Source organism: Callionymus lyra, chromosome 7, assembly GCF_982586985.1.
Source record: "Callionymus lyra chromosome 7, fCalLyr1.hap1.1, whole genome shotgun sequence".
Lineage (NCBI taxonomy): Eukaryota > Metazoa > Chordata > Actinopteri > Syngnathiformes > Callionymidae > Callionymus > Callionymus lyra.
Window position 1 is genome coordinate 29,804,350 of NC_141824.1, and position 22,282 is coordinate 29,826,631.

The 22,282-nt window shown below is 40.3% G+C and overlaps 1 protein-coding gene across 3 annotated transcripts in view; it reads right to left on the bottom strand.

Moving 5' to 3' along the window:
• Positions 1–769: 769 nt before the first annotated feature.
• The window catches only part of igsf9ba (immunoglobulin superfamily, member 9Ba), a 52,402-nt gene continuing 30,889 nt past the window's right edge, over positions 770–22,282 (bottom strand). Inside the window, exons 6-21 of one of the 3 annotated variants that reach the window (XM_087796501.1) lie at positions 19,616–19,757; positions 18,440–18,585; positions 17,381–17,523; positions 17,179–17,319; positions 16,984–17,103; positions 16,767–16,917; positions 16,137–16,260; positions 15,566–15,741; positions 14,517–14,743; positions 14,365–14,449; positions 14,146–14,301; positions 14,028–14,073; positions 13,070–13,159; positions 9,942–11,549; positions 6,694–6,824; positions 770–5,997 (exon numbers count right to left, since the gene is read on the bottom strand). In XM_087796501.1, the coding sequence (XP_087652627.1) occupies positions 5,795–5,997; positions 6,694–6,824; positions 9,942–11,549; positions 13,070–13,159; positions 14,028–14,073; positions 14,146–14,301; positions 14,365–14,449; positions 14,517–14,743; positions 15,566–15,741; positions 16,137–16,260; positions 16,767–16,917; positions 16,984–17,103; positions 17,179–17,319; positions 17,381–17,523; positions 18,440–18,585; positions 19,616–19,757 (3,689 nt within the window). In that variant the 3' untranslated portion in view covers positions 770–5,794. Of the gene's footprint in view, positions 5,998–6,692; positions 6,825–9,107; positions 9,154–9,941; positions 11,550–13,069; positions 13,160–14,027; positions 14,074–14,145; positions 14,302–14,364; positions 14,450–14,516; positions 14,744–15,565; positions 15,742–16,136; positions 16,261–16,766; positions 16,918–16,983; positions 17,104–17,178; positions 17,320–17,380; positions 17,524–18,439; positions 18,586–19,615; positions 19,758–22,282 lie in introns of those variants that run through there. The other 2 variants (XM_087796503.1, XM_087796502.1) reach the window with 2 other exon arrangements.

Here is a 22,282-nt window from a genome sequence, read left to right on the forward strand (position 1 = left end):
GTGAAGAGTTGAACCTCTACACTTCCATATTTAAGCAGAGGATTACCTGCTTGTCCTCCTCAGGTGCCTGAAGATGTTTGCTTATTTGAGTAGTACCCACAAGAATTCCACCTCTTGGTCAAAGGTCACAGAGACAGACTTTGACCTCCTTCATGTTGTTTGTTTAGTTCCTTTCTAAAAAAAAGACCATGGCAAAGCCACTGCAAAGGTTCAGTTAATATTTAGCAGAAATAGCTATGTGACCATGAGTCACACCAAATATGTGAGCAGGTTCATAACTCAAATGTGTCGTGTCACATTTACTATTTTAACCAAGAAAGATATATAGAAATGTTAATATTGTTAGACATAGACAACTTTTTTTCCTCTTTCTTATAAATATGAAAGTGTAATGCCTTTTATTATTCGCAAAAAGCACAAATAGTCCAACTCATGAATACAAGTATAAAAAAGACAAAACTATAAATAGAATATAATTCAAACAAGAGGCATTACGTTTAAATTGTGGGAGAATTCATTGGATATAAAAGTAAACATTTTTAAACACATTTACTCAATTAAATGTAATTTCATGTAATTTATAATAATTTGGGATTATTTATTTACACATTGATAAAATAAATAGAAAATTACTCAATTGTTAACTATTTTTAATTAATATAGACTTAAAAACAACCGCAAAAATGTTCCGACGCTTTCAATCTCACTGCGCAACACTGACACCTAGTGTCTGATCCAACAATCACTCTGTCAATGACCCACAAAATCATAAATCCTCTTTTTATGTTTTTATTATATCAAAATACAAAAATTTGAGAGGAAAATACCATATGGGACTAAGCATTTGAAATGATATGGTGACATGAAAAAAACACTGCATCCATATATACTCACAGACCGAGCGTAGACCATGTGCTACGCCCATGTCTACGTCATGATGAGCCACCAGAAGAGAGCCTGTGCGTTTTCCCTTATGACTGCTGTCATTACATCCAGGCCAGTTGGAAACAGGCCAGAGAGGTTTTTTTTTTTTTTTTTTACATTAAATTCAGGTGTATAAAACAAACAAGACCCATGGCAGTTAAACATGAAGTGAAAAAAAAACACATGATCTCAGACTGTACAGAGTTCACTGGACATCAGTGGAAACAGAAGCTCTAAAAAAAGAAAGTCAAATCTTATACATAAGGCTTTGGTACAGCACCATACAGTATGAGTTAATTGCTTAAAAAATAAGTTGGCTTAATATCAGATGCTGTGACCGAACTGAAGTGAGAAACTGATCCTCTGAATAAAAAACATTGGAAGTATTTACAAATGGCAAAAGCAGACAGAATGTAAACACGTGATGAACAGCACAGAGTTCCTTGGATGAAAATGAAATGTTTATTTTCTTCCTTGAAGCACTACGTAGTTTGCTTGAGTAGCTAAAACAGTCAACAATGTAGTGCTTATTGTACTAGTATCATAATATTAATAATCATAATAATACATTCTAGTTTCTCAGTGCTGGTACACATGAAAAAACAGAGAATATAGAAAATACTACGTATTCTATTTTCTTCGCAGTAACAACCAGCTTTGATGTCCATGAATGATTGCTAAATAGGCTTTTTTTTTCTTTCATATTGTCTCTACATGCAAGATTAATACGATTCAAAAAAATAATTCTACCAGCACCTAGTGATGCACTAAAAGCTGTAAGCGGAAAAATCAGAAAGCGATATAAAAGAAAGAGCTAACAGTACGTCCAAAGCAGCCCTCTTTTAACACTGTACATGTTGAATATGGGTAAGAAAAAACAGCCCGGAAGACAACCGCTACTCCGAGGAGAGGATGCATGAGCTTTCCCGAACAGACCAAATCTGGTGAAGCTGTACAGTACTAGTAGGATGTGAGATGACGGCTACGCCCCTGCAGTAGTGTGCTTCAAGAACAGTGCTGTCAACCAAAGAAGTGAAACTAAACTGTAGACCTACAGCAAGTCTGTAGAAAAGATCTCTCTCAACAATGATCTCTTAGTTCCTCCTGTGCATTCTGTGGCGTGCGCTAATCTAAACTTGTTGTGTTGAATCTTTTAGGCTGGGTTATACTCACAAATATACTTTAGAGAGGGTACCTTGGAAGCACGGACAGACATTGCAAACACACTATAGAACATTTGAGTTCATTTGAAAGTCACAAGTGTCTATTATTTCAGGATTATACGACTATGTTCCAGTATTGTGTCTACGGTCATCACACCATGATACTTGTTAAGAACTCTAGTGTCTACTGGATCTGGTTATGCCTTCCATACACTGCACGACAGATTCATGGGGATTCTTGATGAGGATCCAGATCAGATTGCACAAGCAAACATACATGTTTCCTGGTAAATGTTTACCTGAAACACCCTTAAGCAACCTAGCCTGGAGTCTTCTCAAAACCTTTTCATTTGAGACAGCCTTAATCGTAGCTCTTATGCCAGAGAAAACATTCACTTGAGCTGCTTTAGTTGCTTAAAAAAGGAGCCTTCTACTCCCAACCAATCCCAACAAGGACTAAAAGAAGGACATTGAATTTAAATGTGAGTCATTTGTGTTACTTTTGGAACATTTAGAGGATGTGTTGTCAAGAAGGTCTATACAGTAAGCCAGGTTCTTTAAGTGTGTTACGTTTTGGTCATTCTGTAGATCTGATCAGTTTTGCTCGTCAAATGACAGACTTGGCTAGGAATTGTCAGTCTTAAGATTGAATCAGATAACTGACTTTTCTGGACCCCAAATACAGTGGACATCTCTGTTCTGTGACAATATGGGTCTCAGTCATAGACTTCAGTTGTGTGTCTCATTTAAATTATGATGATGCAACATACCGTCTGTCTTGTGTTTTTTAGGAAGCAGCATTAGTCAATTCTTATTTTTACATCACACAAAAGAGACCCAATTATATTATACAATCCTGAGAAAAATCAGCTGTTCTTAATTTCATTTTTCAATTGTTCGAATCTCTCACCTCCACAAATTACATTGATTATTCTTCTGCCTCTTAAGACTGACAATTGACCTTCAAAGGTTTAACATTGTGTAGTGTATGGTCTGCATCTGAAACACGGTTGGTTGTAGTAGAAAACAACAGAAGGATCTTGAGACTTCTACTTCTACAGCACCACAAAGTTAATATAGCACCAAGTCGTAACTCTCAAAGCGACTATGCCCTAACACACTGGTCGTTATTAAACTATTGTAAACACAATTTGTCCGCCACAGTACATACATGACTATAGTTTGTCGGTAGAAAAAAAGTTTCCTTCAGTCTATTTGCCTTGAAGATCTGGAGTCCACATGTGTGCTCATGAACAGCAAAATACACTTTGATCCCCCGGAAATATTAGAGGGGGAGACACTTCTGCTTCTAAAGCTTTGTCCAATGGGCATTCACGAAATGTACATCAGAGAAAATACTACTTGTGCAGCCAGCGGGCTATGGCGAGAATACATTGTACTGTACTAACATTAACATTTCTTCTCAGGTAAAATAATGTCTTCTAAAGTCTGACAAATGAGGCACCTTAAAGTGTTTTAAAAACATTGTTCACTTAAAGCCACACAGGAAGCAATTACTTTGATATAGAATCTAATTATTTTTCCTTGGGATCACCGATCTTTTGTACACATCCTCGGACAGGACAGCTTCCTGTAAAATGTTGCTCATCTTTACAAATACAATACACATCATGTACAGTACATAACAAATATAGAGTCTTTTTTTGTCATCATTCCCTCGTATCTTACATCAAGTTCTTTTTAATATGCACTTTCAGGCATTCGGAACTTTCGCTTGTGTCAAAGGAAATTCAAGCAGACGTTGAGTTTGATTTAGTTTTTAGGGTAATTTGTGGCAGGTGAGTAAATGCTGCATTCCATTTGTTTCTTAGAAGGTTTGGCCGTATAGTAAGAATGAAGGTTTGGAGAATGGTGCAACAAAATTGATCAGTTAATATCATTTAAATCATCTTAGAACTCATGATAAAGAGAAAATAACAATACAAAGGAATTTCGGTGGAGTCTGTTTTGACCAAAGTTTTAGGAACAGCCACAGAAATGATGACCTTTGTTATGCAATTTATTATACACAGGGTAAAATTGAAGCTCTGAAATGAATCAACTTTCAAGTGATTATGGTGGAAAACTGTATATTTTTAGGTAATTAGATTATTCTTTGGAATTGACTGATTAGATTTTTAAATCTTGGAACTCGTTTCATATATTTACTGTGATTGCATTTTGTTTTGTTTTTTCATTTTAATTTATTTTTTTAATTCATGTGCACTTCTTCTTGGTGGAGATATGCACCAATGAGATGGGATAAGATGCGACCTCAGAGAAAGGGCCTATTCTACTCTTTTCCAAAATATAAGTCAAGACAGTGGAGATCAAAAAGAAAAGCTTCAAACTTCAATTGATTAAAAATGGAACACAGCATTGTATCTGATGTGTCTTTGAGAGTTTGCTCGTGCTTTAACAACAGAAGTAAAACACGTGTTTTTTTAAAAGCCTGGCTCATGCATGGGAGACTGTTTCTTACCATCTCTCGCTAAAATAAGTACAGGAAGTCAAACAACTCAGACTTAATGTGCCAACATCGGTCATTCAATGCACTGCGACATTGGAACATTCATTTCCTGTTGAGCAAAACATACATTCAATATCGGTTAGTGTGGATAAATAACAGAAAACACAGGGCTAGCATTTCATATACAAATGTTAAACAGTCACGGTGTCTATTGTTTGTTTGTGTTGTTCAACATCACCTACTTTTCCACTTTAAATATTTCCTCGCCTTTTTTTAATCTGTTTTTTGACCCAGCGGTGTTTTAGGGAGTTTAGATACTCGTTTATATTGTATGTACAAAGCTGAAGTAAAGATATATGTAAAAAGAAATTCTCAAAAGCGTCCTTGGCAGAGAAAGTAAAAACACAAACTTAGTGGGGTGAGGGGGTCTCCACTCCCCAAAAAGAGCGTTGTGAGAAGGCGAAGAAAAAGGCAGTTATGTTCGAAACCAGAGAGAAAAGGCAAAAAGGCATCTCCAGATGTGCCACACTTGACAAATGATTCCTTAATAATGAATTACATCACATTGTACATTTACAATTCGTCATCACCCTGTTCTAACCCTACACGAGTCCCTCCACTGTGATCAAGCACTTCCCAAAATATTCAAGAGTTTTCTTGAAGGCTATAAAATGATGCGATAATGAGCCATCAAGCACAAGACGCTCCTCTACTGGTCAGCACAAGGAATCAAACGGAGCGGTTACTGAGAGATAAAACCAGTTAGGCCATATATGTCGTTTGAAATGAGACAAACTTTTTGCTCCATGTCTAAAAAGGTCAAGTATACCACAAGAACTACAGCAACTCTGCGTTAACTTTGAGGTATATTTGGTGGTCAGAACCCTGTGTTGATATACGGACGCTAGTTGTATTGTAGGAAAGGTAGAGTTGTGTCCCCGCTCGAGGACGCACCGGGCTTAACAGTACGCTGTAAAAACCTAAAGACATGGACCCCATTCCATTTTGCCCATGACCAGTGAGTGAAAAATCGTCTTAAACAACACGCTGTTATTACTGTAGGAAGAAGCTGAATTCCCTTGTTATACTATTTATATACATTTCTTTAGTTCAAGTCAGATTCCTAGGAAACATTGTCCGTCTAGAAGAGCATTTTAGGGACGCCAAAGTTGGTGTTTGGATGTCACCTGAACGCAGGTTCTTATTGGGATAAGATTGAAGCACAGAGGTCGTCCCATCAGTGGAGGGTCCCATAGTTTGGACCTTCTGCCTCTGCACCTGTCAGTATGACTGTCTGGTCTTCCTCAGAGTGTCTACGCTGCAGCAGCGCAGTCAAATAGAAATAAGGGTTCTTCTTGTTTTGTTTCATCCTCTTTTGGTGAAAGTCTTCTCTCTCCTGGGGCATCTGAGGTCGCTGCTGGGTCTGAGGTGGAAACACACCTGAGGAGGAAAGGAAGAGTCGTTTTTTTTTCCCCCTGTTCTAACTTTCTTTATATTAGGCAGAGCATTTAGTTTTGTTTCTAAATCGCCAACTTCCATATATACTGTATGTGAATATTTTTTACAGAAAAATTCCCCTTTTTTTTTTTAATCAAACTATTTATTACACTACATTTATTGCTATTCTTTTTTTCAGTCTTCATAAACCTCTTATACTTGAAACTTATATTCCACCTATGAACTTTAATGTGGCAGAGTGGTTGACTCATGGTCATGGTCGCCCAACAGCCCGAAAACAAATGTGTTTGTGGTATCCCTTGTGTGTTATGTTTGGATCACCTTGACCCTGGGATAACACAAGGGTTACAAATAATCCATACGTTTATCTTCTCATATTTGATGTATTTATTTTAAAAAATAATAAGCTAATTCATTTATTCATAATGACTACTTTACATGAGTATTTTAGCTGTATATTGTTAACATTTCCTTACTTACTTAACCTGCTTTTTTCTTTATCTGCATTTCCACAGAGACACGTAAGAAACACATCATGTGTTACTTTTAATGCAGAAGTAATCAAAAATGCAAAGATATATAGTGAAAGAAAATTAGCTCTGACATAATATCTATTAAATGATTTTTCTCAGTTTTCAGTTTCTGTATTTTCTTCCTCATGGGGTCTGATGCACTGACCGGTTCTCCTCCCGTAGGCGCTGTTGTTATTGTTGTTGGCGGCGGCACCCTTCGCTTTAGCAATGCAGTGATGCAGCAGAGCCGGTAAACTCTCAGACCCGACAGAATCCGCAGACGCACCTAGAAGTTCCCTGAGAAGAGCAGAGAGAAAGTACAGCTCGTTCAGCGTTGGTTCGGCAGACGGGTTCTTCCCTGTCTCTGGGTGAAAAAACTGGACTTTGAGCACTAATTTTCAGCAGAAGCTTGCATGTGATTGGATGGAGCTCTACATGGAGCCCACTACTGAGATGATGACTTTCCACTGTATACTCATGAAATGAAGAGAAGAGTGGATGTAAGGGACTTAATAACACTAGTGGGTTTCTTCTCAAACAGTCAACACATTAAAGACCCAGTTGAGAAAGAGTTGTATCTACTATTCAAAAGATAATCAAATGAATTGAACAACAGTAGAAAACATAAATTAGATTAAAAGTGCTGGGTCTTTAAATAGTGACTGCTTCAGAAATGAACCTTTTTTAATTAAAATGCTGTTTCACACTCATAAAATGAAAACGATTCATATGCACTACTTTCAGATGGATTAAATGTTTTATTTGATTTTTCTTTCATGTTTTATTATATGTATATTTTGAATAAATGTAATGGTAATGGTCATGGTTAGAGACTGCATACGTATATGGTCAAAGATAAGGTTACTTCTAGGGAAACTTATGTGTTGATTTAAGTTTTCCTTAAATGGATCTTGGACCTCTATTGTACGCAACAGTATGTGTCGGTTCGTACTAAAAAAAAAATTGAAATATTTACATTAGAAAATGTGCGGAAGCGCCTTCCACTGAAAACTCTTTTCTGGAGTTATAATCTTGTTTACTATAACCACACCTACTCTTCTGTGATTTGTCAATCAGACACTGTCGCCAATCCCGTAAAACCTCCACCTCCAAGGAACTCATTCTTCTTTTTCTCCAAAGAAAGACTAACTGCAACTTGGAGAGGAAGACTTCAGCGTTTGAATCATGTGAGTGAGACAGGAAAGTTGGGTTTTCGCATGAGTCGCTCTTTATGGGGATACCTTGCCATCTTAACTTGTTAAACATTGGGCCATGGTAGGTTTAATAGAATGATTTTCAATGATGAATGATTTTCATTTTATGAGTGGCACATGTTAAGCTGAATGGAAATATAGAAGAATTAGTTTATGAACGACCAAATTACGAGATGTGTTTTACCTCACTCAGTTTCTTTAAGTTCTTTAAATAAGAGACAAAGAAAATAAGATAATGTGAAATGGGATATATTTTCAATCGGACTCTTTCCTTAAGGAAGATAAACAATCGGGAAAAAAACAGACGCTGTCCAGCTTTTGGCGCTGTGGAGAGAGAGAAGGGTGGTTAGCAGAGAGAGAAAGAGGAGATGAAAGTTTCCTGAACGGGTAGAAAAACATTTGACTGTACACAAACTGAGTGTTAATTGTTGTATATTTGCATGGACATAAACACTGTACAGCACACTGTCTTCAACATGAACACTGCGTACAGAGGCTTCACCATGCTGACGGGAGGAGATGGCAGGAAGAGGAAATGGCCGTTATAGAACAAGTCACATGACAGGAAGAGGAAATGGCCATTTAAAACGGTCACATGACAGAAAAAACTAAAAGCACTTAAGACAACAGATGGGACGAAAAATTTAGTTTGATATTTGCTGTTATTTGTTTGGTTGTACAGAGAAGTTTAGAGAACGCATGCATGGCATTTTGCACATGGAACGAAACTTTAAAGGGGAATACTCAAGTCCGTCCGTTGATTCAAGACAAGTCGCAGGGTACCTTCTGTTTTACTGATGTGTTGCATTCATTTAAGAAAAAAATATTAATGAACTGATCGTGTCAATATATTGAATTGGACCAAAATTACTGATAAATAAAAAATAAAGTAACATATTTTTTTAATTGTAATAAAAAAAAAAATCCATGATGCATTTTTAATAAAATATCTTATTTTATAGATATTATTTTTATTTATTATTTTCATCTGAGTCTTACTCTCTATTTAAATATTAAATTATTACATTATACTTTTTTTTTAATGATGATACGTTTCAATGTGTTTCTCATAATTAATCAATAATAACCAAATTGAAAATTACAAAAAATAAAATAAAATAAACATAGAGAAATAAATTCCAAAATTGAAAAAGGATTCCTAACTGCTTCTTAAATAAATGCAATACACTTTATTTGACCAGTTGAAATATTTCTCAGTTTTTGATATAGTTCACATCCTGCAGTTCTATTATCCAGACTTGAATCCAGCACAGAGTCACGGCCCAAAGTGATTCCCCTTTAAAGAAAAGTGATTAGCCCTCCCCCTGCTGACCCCTCCCCACTCAGACATGGGTCCGACCCTTACCTATTGCGGCGTGGGGGACCGGGTCACAACACCGCTGCCCAGATAGCTGAGATCAATCAAAAACAAATCAGGTAAGACCCTTACCCTTTAAGAGCAGCTGCCATAATGGATTAAAGGCCATTGATGGTGCAGGAGTTGCTGCTCGAAGGCTTCAGCTACTCTGACTGAAGCTTGTGGGATTGTCAGGGGCAAATGTGGGGCAGGGTGGGGTAGTTGACACAGTTGAAGAATATTTATGCACATTTAGACACTGTAAAAGATACTCCTAAAGACAGTTGGTAGGATGTTAAAGGGATTTCAAAATGTGTTAGTTCCTTTTTTTTCTTTTGAGAAATGTTTATTTTTTTGCGAAATAGAAAATTGTAAAGGTTTACTTCAGTTGTTAAGTGCTTGAAAACTGATGTTAAAAGCTGAAACATACAAAAATGTTTCTTTGTTCAATAGAAAAAAATAAAAATACAATTTAGGATAAAAAATAATACTTCGATATAACTTGATAGTAACTGTGATTATAGTATAACTATGATAGTGTTGGAAATGGGCAGAAAAGGTCTATTACATAATTATTTTCCTGAATGGGAATACTTTTCAAATTATATTGTACATTATTACAATCAATATAGTCACATTAAACTTAACTCCACGTGCTATTAAACTTTCAGTATTGCTATCAACCAAACCAGGGCTAAATCCAATCCTGCATATTATTGTTCAATATGCAGATTATTTATGGCTTCTTGGAAACATAATTACAATAAAATATCTTAGCATTATTGCGCTAGGACTTAAAAAAAATACATTTTTACTGCTTTTATACTGGGATAGATCACCTACCCTGAGGCTGACATCTGGAGCTGTGAGGGCTCTGAGGGCAGCATCTCCTCCTCTGTCCTTCTCTGTGATGGCCTTTGCCCAAAAACATCCCTACACTCTGGAGGGGGGGACGGTGACTGTGAGGGGTAACTGGCTGCCGTGGAGGCGTAGGACATGTGGGCATGGTAACTGGGGCTGGGTTGCTTGCACTGGCTTTGAGTTGGCGAGGCGCTGAGCGAGGACCTTCTAGAGAAGCTGACGGTAGCTGAGGGTTGCAGGGTGAGCTCGGGCATTTCCAAAGACCGTGAAGTGCGTAAAATGCTAGGCCGAGGTGGAGGCCTTACTAAAATATCTGGGGAACCTGGCTGGGTGCTAAGGGGGCTTTGGGAGAGAGGGGAGAGGCGGGAGGGCTGGAGTACTAAAGGGGGTAGGCTGGGATCTGCCCGACGACCCGCTCTTGGACTGAGCCAAGACTGCGGGCTACTACTGGGGGCTGTGCTTGGGCTCCCTGCACGGGCTGCCGGGTCAGGGTAAGGCAACACTGGTACACCCACACCGTGGGACGTGTGTCTGAGCTGGCCAAGACTCTGGGCCTGTTGCATAGCTAAACGCCTAACCGGAGGCCCCAGGGGTCTGTCTCTGCCCGGTGGAGCCACAGGGACCTCAAGCTGTAGGAGTCTAGGGCTAGTTGGATCCTGTAGGGGTGGGAGGTGCAAGCGACTTGGGGGTAAGGAATGGGAAGCGTATCCAGCTGCGTCAGACATATGTAAGGGGTGGTGTGGGGGGTATATGAACCGAGGACCCTCCAAGCTTAAGAAAGGTAACTCATGGGGCTGCCAGCTCTCTGGTGAGCGTGGGGGGCTGTGTGTGTGAGACAGAGAATGCCCAGATGCTGTGTATTGGTGATGTTCCAGTTCGCCACTCTCTTCTGGGATGGAGGGGTAGCCAAAGGGCCCCTCAGCAGTGCCTGGCGGGGAGGACAGGGCAGAGCTGTGGGGGCTCATGTCAGGCATGTAGAATGGTGGTGGAATCCCTGATTCTGTGCGACTACCTAAATACCCATAGAACGGGCCCTGCGGAAAGCCCCTATAGCGGGCAGACGGGGCCTGCCCTGAGGCGTGAAGTACACCGCCCTCTGCGAAGCTCATACCTTCCATGGCTCTGTGTAGACGGGGACTGTAGTTGGGGGGCTGTGTTGACTCGAGGCTTGAGGAAGTTGGGGACAGCTGGGGCCGGAGGGTGGGCATTATTGGCGGCAGAGGCCCAGGATCGAAATCATTCTCTTCATCCGATTGCCGGAACTCAGGGTACATGTCAGACTCCTCTGCAAAGGGAAAGCCCTGGATGCGGCGGTGTGGTGGGCTGATATCCATAACGAAACGGCCATCAGGGCCTCGGCATATGAGCTCGATAGGTGTGGTGACCTCGGCCTCATGCTTAGACACGCTGTACTTTTTGCTGGCTATGGCACGCTTGGTTTTCTTGTAGAAGGAGAGTTCTTTGTCTTTGTCTCTCAGAGGGCTTGGCAGTTTTCTGACGTATAGTCCTGGACCATGAGATCCCTCTGAAGAAAGAGAACGGGGCCTTGATGGAGGCGAGCTCTCTGGACTTATCTTCCCTGAAGATAACCTAGAAAACAAGAACACATTCAATGGTGGATTAAGTCCAAGGCTAAATAAATCCTAATAAATAAAAAGGGCTAAAATTTGAGTGTTTTTCACGTTGTTCCATTCTTTGAAGGATTTTAAAAAAATCATTGGACTTGGAAACTGGTTACAGAAATAATGATATCAGATTGCTTGCTGATATGGTCTGAACTAGTATTTTTACCACTGCCAAGGAGGTGCGAGTCAAACATTAATGGTGTTATTTCAAATGCTCGAAAATGTAATAATCCTGGGATAAATAAATAGCAAACTAAAGAGAGTCTTGGCTTTTTTAGTTGTTTTTTTCCGTCAGTATTTGATCCTGATAATTCAATAGTCATTCATTATTTCACCTCAAACCTGTGAAGTCAAACTCACAATAATTCAGCGAGTGCCACTGAATGCTACTGGTTTAAGAGAGAGGATCTGGGTTTCAATTACCCTTCCAAGTGTGAAAAATGTAAAAGAAAAAATGAAATAAGAAAAGCTTAATGAAAAATCTGAATAAACAGGAAAAAGGTCTTGCATTTCAGAGTTTTTTGAACGTCAAATATATCGCAAAATCACAATGAACAGTTCCCTCTTAGAAAAGGTGGCAATATTCTCATCATGGACTGAAGAGGCATTTGTTAATCACACATTAGAAAAATATTTCTTTGACAACAAGATGAGAGTCCCTGTGAGATACGAGGCTTTACGATTGCCTTTTCTCAGCAAAAAACTACAATGGAAACCCTTTGTTAATAGCTCAAAGTTTTCTTTCATTCCTCGAAAAAGAAAAACTGATTTTAGTTTTGGATGTGGGAAATGCTATGGGGATCACATTTTAATTTCAGATCAAAGATTGAAGTTGCATCGTTTAGCACTTCTACACCATGTCTCCCTGCTCATTTGAAGCCAAACGGTTCTAGTAAAAACAAATTTTACTTGACCTGGATTTATTCAAAAAAACTTCTGAGAGCTCATATTCATTCCCAGAATGAAAACCATGCCCTTATACAAACATTCTTCGCACAACACTACTGCAATATGATAATGAGCAGTTCATGGCCACATCCCGACAAGGCAGCAACTAATAAGCCATGCCAGAATGGAGACATGAGAGAAGAACCAATGATGCAACCATGACAACCGCATGACACAGCTATTGAATCATCATCTTCGCCAGCAGACGCGAGACAGATTTCCATATGCTGGGCCAAATGGTGATGAGAGAGAAGCAGACGACAGCTAACCAGGCCTCATTGGCCCACACCAGGAGCAACCAGGTCACCTGCGATTAGGTCTCCAGTTAGGTAGACGTACTATGTTGCACAATACTGTGCTGTATTGTACATGCAACTTTAATCCCTGTGTGGTGCATGGGAGTCTGTGCATGCAAATAATACAAAAGGTTGGCTTCACTATAGCAAATGTCAAAAAAGATATATGCAAATATTGAACCATGCAGCAGAGCCAGTGCGGTGCAGCATGCTCTGTATTTTGGTACAGGCCAGCACTCACAGGGGGCTGGGCGGCGGGGGCATGAAACTGCTCCTGGCAGGCTCATCCCAGCAGGGCTCTCCCCCTGGCAAAGGGGTGAGAGGAGGTCTGCTATGGGAGACAAACAAAAAGGGCCTGGGTTCAATTTCGTGCAGGAGGGACTTGATGTGAACTCCCTGACTGGTCTGTACCATTTAACCCACAGGGACGAGAATGTGTTTTACACGACTACAATTCCTCAAATTAGCCTTGACATCAAATTACCAATATACACACAGCCGCAATACAGTTTTAATTAACAAAGAGATGCATGCAGGAAATAGACGGCATTTGAGGATACAGAATACTGAGGGATAAAAAAATCGATACAAATACTGCTGCCCAGGCACTCAAGGTAATGTGGACTAAATGCTGACTCCGCTGCTTTGAACGCACAACCTGCCAGGGACCCACTAGGACCTGCTACTGAGCGTGTGTCTCTATACCTCATCCCTTTAAAGAGTAAGGCTTAGCCTACTTCTTTAGTTACCCTTCATATGCGACTGTGCTTTTTCACAGCTCATCTGGATGTATCCTTGCAAACGCCCTCTAGAGGACGCCCTAATAAAGACTTGGTTGACAATGATAATGATTGCACATTTTATAAAACTGGAAAAAAATCGATTACTTTATTCATTTGCCTATTATACTTATCATAATGATTATTATAAGGTATTTTTGGTTGAAGAAAGAACATTTAGATATTAGTCTTTATCTAATCTTAAATGTACACACATGTGTCTTCAGTTTGTCTTTCTGTCTGTCTGTTTGTCCTCCATCCATCTGTCTGACTGCCTGCCAAACAACTGGGTTTTGGTGCAAAATAAATGCTCAACCACCTGCACCGGACCTCAAGCAGCTAATAATGAAGTATATTTTTAAGAGGAAGCACATCAGATGTATAACAGCAGTGAGGAGATGACAAAAAAGCTTCACTTACGGTGATTCTATGCTTTTCCTGAAGTGTGTCACTGATAAAGGTGGATCTGAGTGGTATAAAAAACATGTCACAATTATATACAAAAAGAGGTCTCGAGTCGGAGACGGAGTCGACAAACCTGGTTTACGCTTGAGTTTGCGTCGATGTTGCTTATTGACAAAGCAAGCTGCGAGAGTACTGAACAAAACCGCTGCTGCCAGAAAACATATGGTTGCGACAACACCTGCCACCACTGGTCGCGCAAGCCCCTCCTCAGCCACCACAGGAAATGGGTCTGATGGGTGAGAGCTAGTTCGTGGATGCTGCTTTCAAGACATCATGTAGATTTTGGACTGACCTGTACTGGACACTCCGACTACATTACTGCTCTCACTGATCAGGTCTTCCATGACCGCCATCACTCGGAACTCATACCAGGACTCCTGTCCAAGAGAAGGAATATGATTTCATTTAAAAATGTCCAATGTAAGACACCATTTTCTTACTTACCTGTACAAGGTCTCTGGCGATAAGCTCGGTCTCCGTGGACGGGATCAGGTCATCAAGGACTTCCCACCGCTCGCCCAGCCGAAACTCCATGACGTAGCGGTTGACGGGCGACGAGTGGTTGGCGGGAGGGAGCCAAGTTAGTAGGACACCGTGCTGCGTGCGATTGGCTGTGAGGCACCGTGGTGGAGTAAGAAGCACCAGTGGTTCTGGGGTACCCAGAGGAGAGCCTGCAGGGTATTAGAGAAGAAAAAAAACATGAATATACCTTATTATATACTATTTATACACGGTGTCAATAGAATTATGACATTATGTACAGTAGGTCCATTTCTTTCTTTCTTTTCAAAGCCCCAACATTCCTTGGGTTGGAGTTTTGATTCCAACAATTACTTAAATATGTAGTGTGTTTGTGTTTGTGTGTTTGTTGTCTTCGTCACTGAGTGTTGTGGATATTTTCATTTTTCTCAGACGGAAACACTTAAAAATACACGCATATAATGAACTAAACATCAGCAGATTCGGTTTATAGGGCACAGACAGCATTGATTAAGTGTTAAAAAAATATAGAAAAAAGTTCCTTCATTGACAGCTAATGTCTTAAGGTTATGTGATTGTGGTTCATGTTAATTTACAAATATTGTTGCTGGAATTATGCACAGTAAATGATTGTGGAATATTAAAAACCTCTTATGATTTCTAAAATCACTTTTCTCAAAAGGCAATTATGGGTTAGTCTATACCTATAGGTAATAAAGTCAACTAAAGACACAAATTCCAGACATAGACTTCAATATTTCAGTAAATGCTGTTCCACCCAATCTACACTCTCTTCCTCACCTCCCTTCATCTCTATCCATTACTCTGGATGGCTGATAAAAAAAACCAATTGATTTCACCTACCGTGGGACGTCACTAAATAAATGATATACTGTATATTATAAATATTCAATATATGACAATATATGTAACACTATGTATCATTCATTCAGCGCCACTTAAGAGCTGCGTGTCCTATTAAAAACGTGAAGTGGTTCTGAGCCAACACCCACCTGCCGTGGTGACCGTCACAACTTCACTAAATGGGCCGGTGCCCAGTTTGTTCTGAGCCAGCACACTGAACTGGTACTCCGTGCCCACCTCCAGCCCTGGCACCACCAGCCAAGTTAGAGCACCAGAGACCGGCATCGAGTGCCAGTCATGTGGACCGAAGTCTGTTCTCTTTGACCTGTGAACGAAAAGAAACAAGAAAAACATATGTATTGTATGAAATGAGGGACTGGTATCTCGCTCTGCCACACTCACCACCTCTGACTGCCTTAAACATCTCACTATGATTAAGTTTAATTTTTCCCTTCAAAAGCCGGAGTGACCTACTTTCATCATCCACCTGGGAAACAAGGTCACTGCGGTGAAATGAAATGAGAATCTTGTCTCATATGAAGATAATAGCAGCTCTCTTAACCTGCATGCAAAGTAGATTGAAGTCCACCAAGGACAGATAACTTAAGAGAAACTCTCTTCTCACACAGTCGTGACATTGGCTTGGTGCACTGCACAAGAAATATCAACTGTTTAACTGCGCTCTGCAAGGCAACATGTTGAAGGATGAAGAGGACTCACACTGGACCATACCACACCGAGAAGGTCTGTTCGAACCCGCCGTCGTAACCAGGTTCCCAGGACACATTAGCGGAGGTTGTTGAAGCCAGTACATGGATACTGCCAGGGGCGTGTGGGCTGGTACCTGGAAGAAACCAAAGGATCTTTTTACAGCAGATACTGTTGTGCTCTGCATCAGATGTTGTGGTTCAGGAGCAGCAGTGTGATCACCCCACCCGCACTACAACAGTCAAAGCAAGAAGAGAGTCTTTCTGATCCTGTGACCAGCCGGAGGTCAGACATGCACAGATGCCAGATTTGCAAATTCAACCGACACGATAATATGTAGATAAAATGTTTAGAAAATTTGACAAGCTAATGAAAATTCACGAATGATTGTTAAAGAAGATAGTGATACAAGAGCCTTTTTTTCTTTTGACCCTATTATCCTCTTACTTTGAGTCATAAATCAAAATCTTGTTTCAGGCCATTAAAATATACTGTCAAAATATATATACCATTTGTTTTAGAGAAACCAACCCAGGGTTTCTGCTGATTCAGGAGTATGGGGACATTTCTCAAAATATTGACTTGACTTCCTCTGAAGCCACACGTGATCACACCGAAGAACCGAGAACCGTGAGCGGTTACCGATGACGAGGATGCGCGTGCTGGCAGTGATGCTGGTGACCACGTTGGTGGCGACACACTCCCACTCCCCATGGTCCTCCTTGCTGAGGGACAGAAATTGTAAACTGCCACTTGGCAGGATGTTGTGTTTGCTCCTGCTCGGCTTCCCCACCTGCGGGGTGAGAGACGATCATCAGGCCGGACCGCACGATGGATCAGGACTTAACGTGGACTCAACCTTTCTCCAGGTGATGCCTGGTATGTCGGGGTCCCCGGAAGCAGCACAAGGGATTACAAGTTCTCTCCCTGCCTCCTGACGGTACTCCCCCCCAGGCCTCACGTTAAAGTAAGGGGGATCCTAGAGGGACAAAGACATGTTATTGGAGGGGCAGCTAAGAGAGAGCTGTGTGGGGGAGGGGCAGAGAAGGGGCACCTTTAGCACCAGATTGGCAGGGGGGGACATGCCCATGGTACCAAGGGCATTGTAAGGCACACAGGTGTAGGTGCCCAGGGAGTCTTCTGTGGCCTCTGCAACTCGGATACTTCCGTCTGGCATCAGGCTCCAGCCAGGGTACTGCAGGAAGAGAGGGATTGATGAAACAGTGATCTCAGATAAACAACGAGAACAGACTGACCTTCTCCACTCTGAGGGGGTAGCCATCCTTCTCCCACTTCACCAATGTCACAGGTGGGTTGGCGTCCACAGGGCAGCGGATGATTCCTGGCAGTTTGCGAGGGACATAAATGATGGGCGGCATGTTGATCACTCGGGCGGGGTCTGGGCAGGAGGACAACGATCAACAAGCTCAGCATTAAACCAGAGCTGCGGCTGCAGAGCTTCACGTCTCTCCCACACACTGGAGCGCAGTAATCGATGAGAAACTTGGGAGCGAGCGAAGTCGGAGCGCTGGGGCCAACGAGAAAATGTCTGACTTGACACACAGGAAGGTCAACAAGCATTTTTTACTTGCAGGTATACAGATTCTGTGCACAATAATGACAATAATGAAAACCTCCAGTCTCTTGTTTCCTGCGTTATGTTTTCAGGATGTCAGTACCAGCTGGAATTACCTTTTGGAATATTAAATTGATTACTTATATTAAAGGCTTGAACTTTTACAACACAGTCTATTTAATGAACTTGTGTTGTCTGCAAGTCATTGAACAGAACACATGTGACACTGTAATGTGTTTGATGTCACTTTTCTTACGTTTCCAGATGAACTGCTGACATTAAAAAATAATTCTCTCCAGCTTCCTAAGTATCTATTGACTTAGTTGTTATTAGGTTCAAATGTATTCACAATTTTAACTTTCAGTAAATCCACAAGTGTCAAACTCAAGGCCAAATGTCGTGTTGTGTTATTACATTTCATGCAAGTCATGGGCTATGCCATAAATCAATTTTTTCCGCTCATATTTTTGACTTTGACATCCCAGGCTTCAATGCAGAAAATGAAAGTGTCTATAACATCGTAACAGACATATTTTTCATGCACAAGGTTCGTTGTGTCTTTAATAATGATCATTGACGGATAGAAGCTCCTGGTCGTACCAGGATCGATAGTCAAAAGCGTCCAACATTATAGCATCGACGGCAGCATCAGCTTCTCTGATGCTGCTGCTGTTGTTCCCTCCTCACCCTGCTGTCTCAGCGCCCCTCCCCCACACCAGGTTGCCCCGGTAACACTCACACTGAACAGTCAGGTAGGCTGATGCTGAGGGCGAGATACCAAGACTGTTGCTCGGACTGCAGGTGTACTTCCCGGCGTCCTCTGGCTTGACCCGAAAGATGATGAGGGTGCCGTCGATGAGGATGCGCACGCGGAGCTTCAGATCGCTGCAGGGGAAACACACTCAACCTTAGGCAGACACGTTTCTGTGCTACGTTACCTGATGCTTCCATAAGAGAGCAGCAGAGAGTCAAATAGCAGCAGCTGCTTATTTAGGACCTAAAGGACAGTGTACACATTGAGTCTAATAATCTCCTGACAGTTAGAATCTGCAAAAAGATCCATCCAACCTTTAGCATTATTACAAAAACACAGGAAATAACACAGAGCTCAGCTAAAACAAGTTGGACAAAAGATTATAGCTAATACATTTTAGTTAGCCCATACAAGTATACAGTATATGTCAGTATATTCACTTTGATTTAGATTTAAAAATATCATTTTTATTTTGTTAAGTTACACCTGACACAACATTAGTTAATAAAGGTATGGAAACTTAAACCTTTTTTTTTTTTAAATAATGAAAGAAAAACATCGTAACTCTTCAAAAGCAGCAATTAATAATCCTACAATTAAGTATAATTACTACAAAATCCATCATTACCATCTGCCTTCCTCTTTAGTTCCTCACTGGAGACCATTTATCTCAGTGGACTTTGTTTTTATTGCTCTCTGAAACAACACCTGTGCGGGCCAGAGGAGCCTGCAGGGAACCTCGCAACTTTCCTGCCCATCGCAGCACGAGAGGAAAACGGCGACACAAGGCTGGTGTCAAGTGGTGTAGTCCTCAAACTACGACAGTGCTAGTGCAGTCCAGACACTATCGAGCTATGCTTCAACAAAATAGTGATTATGGTAATGATACAAAAAAAAAAAAGATCCATTCACTGACTTACCTACTTTTTATTTGAATGAAATCCTCAATTTTATGAAAGAAATATATAAACTGTCCTATTTGGTAACATAACAAATATTAATGGGAAAAGGTTCGAGCAGAACCAGACTCGGTATTGACGGCCTCAAAATTGTTTAAATAGGTTTGTAACCAAAATGTTGTGATTCTGAGAAAAATTTAATCGGATCAAAAAATGAAACAATTAACCATCAACATCAGCTTGTCTTTGATCATAACTTTACTTTTTGAAGTAGACGTTGTCCTCTTCCCAAAACCAGGTGTAGGTCAAGTTGCCGGGATACGCCTCAGCTTGGCAGGTGAAGAGTGCATTCTGGGAAATGTTTACAGTGACATTCTCTGGTGGTGAGACGATGTACGGAGGCCCTGGTAAGAAGCAAGAAGCTTTGCGTTAGATTTGAAAGCAATGAAGAGTGAGTTGTGTCAGCAAACAAGCAAACAAGAAGTGACAAGGAGGGAGGGGTCCAAATATCATGTTTTCTGTTGCAGCTTCTGCGTACTTCTCATTACATTTTCATCCCTCAAGCTGCTGAAGATTTCTCAATAAAACAACTGAAGCCATGAAAGGTAAGCTGTCGTTTGTGATGGAGCCCAGATACTCATGCTGCAGCTTTTCTTTTTCCTCTCCACACGTCAGCCATGACGTCTGAGAGTGTTCCTCACGTGCTTCAGTACAATTAAACACGACTCTGCAGGGTGACAGTCATGACTTCTCTCTCTTGCTGCTGTTGGTTACCTTCGGCGAAAATGTAAATCCTCAAATAATATGAAGGTATAACAGGGTGTTCCACCTGTACAGGCTCACAATAATTCCTGTATAACTACAATATATTACCTAAATAGTATTAACTCTGCCATGGAGTTCATGGGATCCCAAAATATTTGATTGATTAGCAAATGAAGGGGTTCACAGTGTTGACATCCTGCTCAGGGTTTCCCCCTTCTTGGATCCCCATAAGGGGATAAGCAGTAGAAAATGGATGGAGTTCCATGGAGATTCAAGAAATATTTGGCCAAAAAAAAGGAAACAAATTTGTAGAAAAGCCCCAAATGTGTTGTTGTTTATTTGATGAACGCTTGAGATTTCTATCGCAATATATAAGGAAACTCTAGAATTTTGCCTAGATAACATACAGTCGAATCAAAGACATTTTTTTATTCAGAGAATGAAGGAGACAAAATGCTTTAAATTGAATCGCAATGCTCAATGATATTTTAAATTAGTAAATGTAGGGCAATAACAATTGGTTAAAAAGAATGGTGAAAGGGAGCAGCTTGAAAGAATGCTTTTCTATTTTCTATTTTCTTAGGTGACAAATACATCGACAACAGCTAAAAGTTAAGAGACGTACAGTCGATTATCAAAGATTAAGTTTCAAAGAAGTGTAAAAATGCTCATCATAAAAGTTACATTCTCTCATTGCTACAATATAAAACTACACTGATACAATGATATTTAAACTATTCACTTCATGGACACACAAGGGTGCACCCCACTCTATATTCTTTTTATATAACTAACGCTTCCTTATTTTCCTAGTAATATAAAATCCAAACCAGAAAGTGGAGAGCCAAGAAACCTTATTTATCCTTAAATAAATGATACAATTATTTGTACTGGTGCGTTCACTGTCTCCACATGTGTAATAATGCTTCCTATAACTATTTTCAGTTAAAAAGAACTGGCACTTGATCAGCAGTGTCTGGATTTTAAAAAGCCACATGATGTGGTGACGATAAACTAACACTCTTTGAACCATATAGATTAAATGCAAATGGTTTCAAGAAAACCTGGGTAATTATATTTGCACATGAGGCTCAGAAGCACACAACTGCTGCTGCAGCGCTGAGATTAAACAACTGAGGGTTCCACTGGAGCTTTAATGCAGTTCCAGAGACGCAGTGCTACAACGCAATGATCTTTTTTTAACATTGCCAGTGACTATAGATCCACTATGGAAGTGTCAAAGTGAAGCGCAGCAACTCCATAAAGGCAACACTGGCTTGTTAAAAAGGCAGTGTGCAGTCTCTTCACAGTAGCAGCAAACGAAGGCTGGTATCACAACTGACTATCAGATCTGTGTCTAGCAGAGAGCCGAGTTAATGGACCGGAGACACTGACGTACACAGAGACGGATGCTTCACATAGAGGCACACACACACACACATACACACACACACAGAGAGAGCCCAGACTATTGACTGTTGCAGGAGGAGAGCTGCCTGGCTCTGCTTTGACAGAAATGCCTTCACGTCAGACTGCACATTTCACTATTGCTGCACAATGACTTGACCGCTTTTTCACTTATCTCAGGTTTTTATCGTAACAAACTTGGTCAGAACAACCCGAGCCACAGGGGTCAACCTCACATCAACTAGGATACACACTAGCACTAAGATTCTATCAAATTGAATTAAGTAAAGAAGTTTTCTTTAAAATATTTGTATTACTACTGTGTATGTGTACTAATGTATGTGTCGATTTAACATCTATGATTGCCAAGTCCATATTACAAATAATTTCCCTCACACCTAGCAAATTAAAATGTCATTTGGGCAATATAATGGTTAAATGGTAAAATTCAGGTTTCTCTGAAAGGGTTTTGATACAACCCTAAAATAAAACAAGAATCACAGAATTTAGTATGTCACTAGAATCATTACTATAAAAGGAATATTGTCTTTATATTCATGTATGTTTTCTATTTCATAGGCTCATTTTTGTGTGCCATACTAGCTCTCTAGAATTACTAGATGTCAAGTCGTTTAACCTTTAAATTAATTCACAAGACTTTTAGATTTCTATCTACTTTTACCAGTTTATACATTCATACAACTTTAAAAGTGTGGATATTAAAGAGGGTATAACACTTGTGAAAAGTCTCATCCAA